We start from the raw sequence: 4,590 nt of genomic DNA, 5'->3' as shown, positions 1-4,590 counted from the left end.
ATTTGAAATATCATATTTTATATATTTCTTATTTTTGCGTCAATCTTATGTTCTTAACACGTGGCTTTTAATTTTCTATTATTTAATAATAACAAAATAACTTAATATAATGATAACAATGACATTTATAATGATAACAACAAAATTAATAATAATTACCAATATTAATAATTAATAAGTACAACAGCAACAATAATAATTCTTTTGAACAAATGTATTAGTAAATAATAATACTCCCTTTATATTTTTTTTATCTTTCTCACTTAGAATCTTGACACTATTCACAATTAGAGAAAATCTTTTAGATTTTTCTCAATATATAAGAAAAAATATAGTCATGTAGGGTCTTGTTTGATTCGTCTCAATGAGTACTTTATTAATATTCAATTATTATAATTTTTACTAATATGTAATAAAAAATATTTAATAATAATAATAATGAGTTTTTAAATATAAGCATGATCTGATGTGGTCTGATCTGCTTTGGTCTGATCTGAACTTATTTTTTCTGATCTAATAAGGTGAACTGAACATAGCCTAAGTTAGCAATAACAATAACTGAATGACAGCTTAATAATCATACAATGTGACTTAATTGAAGACAATAAAAGGCAAAACAAGAGCAATATCATGAATTAATCACTAAGAGCAATTACTAATAGTGATATAATTGTAAAAAAGAGCTTAACAAAAACAAAACCTTTAACACGTACTAACAGTTACAAATCAATTCCTTTTTCCTAGCACAAATTATATCTAAAAAAACTACCTTAAACTGACACAATTACAAGACAAAGATTTACTAAGCCCACGACATCAGAAATTAACATTAAAAAGACAACAATTTATAAAAACATCGAAAAAAAAAAACTACAGTAGTAGTAGTATAGGAGGTGGCGTGCATGTGGAGTATAGGAGGCGGCGGTGTGCTGCATTACATGCAACCATTTCTCTATCGAGTCAACTCATCACAGAAAGAAAAATAGAAAGGAAGAAGAGAGAGATTTTAGATTAGACAGCTTACAGCTAAAAACCAGGGATTTTAGAGAGAGAAATCAGCTACTACTACACCCTATACTACTATTCGAGATGACGTCATACTCAGCACTGACAACACCTCCGCCGCCGTTCGATGAGCTGCTGTCGTCATCATCATCATCATCATTGAGATCTCCCTCTTGAATAGTAGAGTTTGTGTAGATGTGATCTCCACCGTTGGTATGATGATGATCAAAATCATCTGAATGTAGTGTAAGTGTAGTTGTGGAAGTACTAGCACAAGTTGTTGATGAGGTGAAATCTGAGGCGTCCACGTCAGTAGAGTCATGATTAAGATGAAGAGTGGTGTTGGAGAAGACGATGGGGAGAGGAGCAGGTAAGTGCCGCCCGTCTCGAGGTGGGGAGAATACCACGGGAAGATACTCGTCGTTCTCGCACGCAAATTTTGAGTTCTTGAAATGCTCCTTCAATGCTTCCAAACCCTTTTTTATTTTTTTATCAAAATTTTCAAATAAAATTATTAGTATTATAATTATTTTAATAATATGTGCATATTTCACTGTCTTCAAAAAGACAGTGGAAAAAGATGTTTTTCTGCTGGCATTATTTTATTTTTATTTTTATTTTTTTTTAACCTGAAAACTTCACGAAACACTAGGGAAGTTGAGGTGTTGGAGGAAGTAGTAGTAATTAATTGTCCGAAAACCCAAAATTAAAATTAAAATTAAAAAGAAGAAACAAAGTACAACACAAAAGAAATCAAGAAAATAACACCATTGTACTTGCTAAATTAGCTTTAGCAAAATTGACTACATTGATACTACCAACTCAAGAAATTATTCCTTATTAAGCTAAATTAGGAGGAAAATTATAGTGCTTTTTTTAAATAAATTAAAAAGTTAGGTTAATAGTACTTCATATTATTCCCCATTGATATCTTCCCTAGAATAACAATATGATTCAATTTTAGTCAAACAAAATTCGGGAAAGATTTAGGTAAAAAAGATTATAAGATTGAAATATAGTCCCACTCCAACCATAAATGAACTAAATTTGCCAATAAAAATATGTATGAACCTTTTTTTTTTTAGCAATTATGGGTAGTCAAATATTGCAATTGTGCCTCCAATACGTGAGCAAAATTTGTTTGTATCTACCCAAAAAAACCAAAAAGGTAAAAAAAAAAAAAGTAAAATATTTCAAGAAAAGTTAAAAAAAGATATCATTACAATTTACACCATAAAAGAAACAAAAAGAAAAAGAGATGAATTAATTAATTTAATACCTGAACTCTAGCATAAGTGACTTCACAAATCTTGCGAGAATTGAAAACTTCCCAATGTTGATGATGAAAAGACTTGTATAACCTCAATGTAGCTTCTGGAGAAGTCATATTCACAAACCCATATCCCACATTGCATTTGTTGCTGCAATTATTTTATTTTTAATTAAATTTTTAAAAAAAAAAACTGACAAAAATGCAGAATGGAAATAAAAATGCAGAAATATATACTTGAAATCGATTGGGAGGTAAACGAAATCGTAGGAAGACAAGGGCTGATCATCTCCAGCATCTGCAATCTGTTCATTGCAGTGTATACAGTGGTTGTCCAACATATTCAACAGCAGCTTCTGACTGCCACCAATCATATTGATCATATTCATATTCTTAAATAAGTAATTTGAATTACTAATAATATGATATGATATGATCTTAAGTTAATTAATTAAGTTTACCTGTACTTATTGGGTATGTTCTTGATCATGACAGTAGACCTAGTATCTTTATCATTTCCAGCTTCTACAATTGCATCTTCTTTTATCAGAAACCTGGGATCAGAATTTTTGTGTTTCCCTCTCCATGGCTTCACCTTTGTTGTCGTTTGTTGTTGTTTGGCACTCGCACTTGAACTGGAACCCGAACTCGAACAATTCCCATTAGCAGCATTATTATTTCCATTGTTGTGGTTACCATTTTTCCTAGCAACAATTTTCCTATCCTCATTTCTTCCATCATTAGAAGATGGCAGTAATGATAGACCAGTCATTGCAGCCTCGAGTGACTCCTCACTACACGGAGAATTTCTCCTCCGTCGAATAGTACCCTGTCGAGGAGAAGTTCTCCTGTAGTGTCGCATCGAGAACTGAGGTGGTGGCGGTGGAGATGGATGAGGCTTTGTAATGTGATGGTGGTGGAAATTATTATTAGTATGAAGATTAAAATGATGAGAATGGTTGAATTTCTTGTTGGAATGACCTCCTGGTCTACTGTACTCAATCATAACAGTCCGACCATTGATTTCTTTGCCATTCATCTCCGTTAATGCTCTAGATGCATCTCGAACGTCATAGAACTCAACGAATCTCTGCTGCCTCTTCATTGGCGTCTCTCTTAATTCCTTTATTGCCCCTATCATCAAAACATTAAACATACATTATATATTTAATTCATCCCCAATATTTAAATAAATAAAAGGGAAAATAAAAAAAAAAGAATAGATACCAAAAACTTGGAAGATGTCCCTAAGGTGGTGAGCAGAGACGTTGGGGTTGAGATTGAAAATGACAAGAGTACCCTGATTGTGACCATCAGGAAAGGCGGTAGTAGAGGGAATAGTGAACTGGGCCCACAGAGGGCGGCCCGCAATGAGGCCCGGAGCAGGAGGAGGGTTGGGAGGATTGTGATTTTGCATTGGCGCCAAAATGGAAGAGTAATAGATGCGAAGCCGGTTCTGGTGCTGCATGTGTTGCTCACGTACGGCATTCAAGGCTGCATGCGCAGCTCTCAGATCATAAAAATGGACGGTTAAGATACCTTCAGAGACTCTCCCCATCTGAACAGCTCTCACGTCGCCGAATATCTCAAGGTCTCTTCTTACTAGTGATTCACTCACGTCAGAGGGGGCAGCGGTTAGGAGGAGACCTCTCGTCGGAGAACACGCCGCCGGTGGGATTGACGGAGGAATAAACGACGTCGTTGGAGGGAGGCTGACGTGGTATGATGACGTAAGTGGAGGAGGTGTGTAGATCACGTCAGTGAAGAAAGGCGGAAGTGGTGGTGGTGGTGGAGGAGGAGAGAGAAACGGGTACTGGTTGTGCTGGTGGTGGTGGGCTTGGGGTGGGTAAGTGGGCCGGAACTCTTGGGCTGAAGGGTCCAGATTACCGGCGAAGCGTACGACGCCGTTTTCGGACATGTTTTTGGAATTATGTGTGTGGGGGTTCCGGTGAGGGGTTTAGCAAGGCATGTATGTATGGTGATGAAGTTTTGAGGAGGGGGAAATGAGGGGGTTTAGAGTGTTTTTTTACAGAGCTTTTAGAAGTAGAAAAGATTACCAAAAATGCAAAATCCTATCTACTTCAGTTCACTACTTGTAACTTTTTGAGGGGGTCATTGACGGACTTACCCTTCACTATAACATTAGTTTAGAGTTGTTTCTAAGCCGTACACGTGGCATAGGGGCGAATGTTGGTCTTTTGGTTTCCTTCGTTAATGGGTCATACTGATATTCATGCTCACTTGAACAAGGTGAAAAATGCTTCATCTTTGCCATCAATTTTTTTTTAAAAAATAATAATATTACAACTAACCAA

At 35.6% G+C, this 4,590-nt stretch overlaps 1 protein-coding gene across 1 annotated transcript; it reads right to left on the bottom strand.

The window, feature by feature from the left end:
- Nucleotides 1–701: 701 nt before the first annotated feature.
- LOC104897221 (protein terminal ear1) lies at nt 702–4,352 on the bottom strand. The gene is made up of 5 exons (XM_010684052.3): nt 3,503–4,352; nt 2,737–3,409; nt 2,513–2,635; nt 2,285–2,426; nt 702–1,481 (listed from the first exon to the last, which is right to left on the bottom strand). Exons 1-5 carry the CDS (start codon nt 4,191–4,193, stop codon nt 1,056–1,058), a joined length of 2,055 nt encoding a protein of 684 aa, XP_010682354.2. The 5' UTR covers nt 4,194–4,352; the 3' UTR covers nt 702–1,055.
- Nucleotides 4,353–4,590: the final 238 nt, after the last annotated feature.

This window comes from Beta vulgaris, chromosome 6, assembly GCF_026745355.1.
Source record: "Beta vulgaris subsp. vulgaris cultivar EL10 chromosome 6, EL10.2, whole genome shotgun sequence".
NCBI lineage: Eukaryota > Viridiplantae > Streptophyta > Magnoliopsida > Caryophyllales > Amaranthaceae > Beta > Beta vulgaris.
This window is presented reverse-complemented; position numbering and strand designations above follow the sequence as displayed.

What these genes read in the sequence shown, in the direction of transcription:
- LOC104897221 (XM_010684052.3), bottom strand. Translation starts at nt 4,193, where the DNA reads ATGTCCGAAAACGGCGTCGTACGCTTCGCCGGTAATCTGGACCCTTCA. An exon ending in GGACATCTTCCAAGTTTTTG is followed by an intron (nt 3,410 to 3,502) that starts GTATCTATTCTT and finishes TTTTGATGATAG; the next exon opens with GGGCAATAAAGGAATTAAGA. An exon ending in AACATACCCAATAAGTACAG is followed by an intron (nt 2,636 to 2,736) that starts GTAAACTTAATT and finishes GATTGGTGGCAG; the next exon opens with TCAGAAGCTGCTGTTGAATA.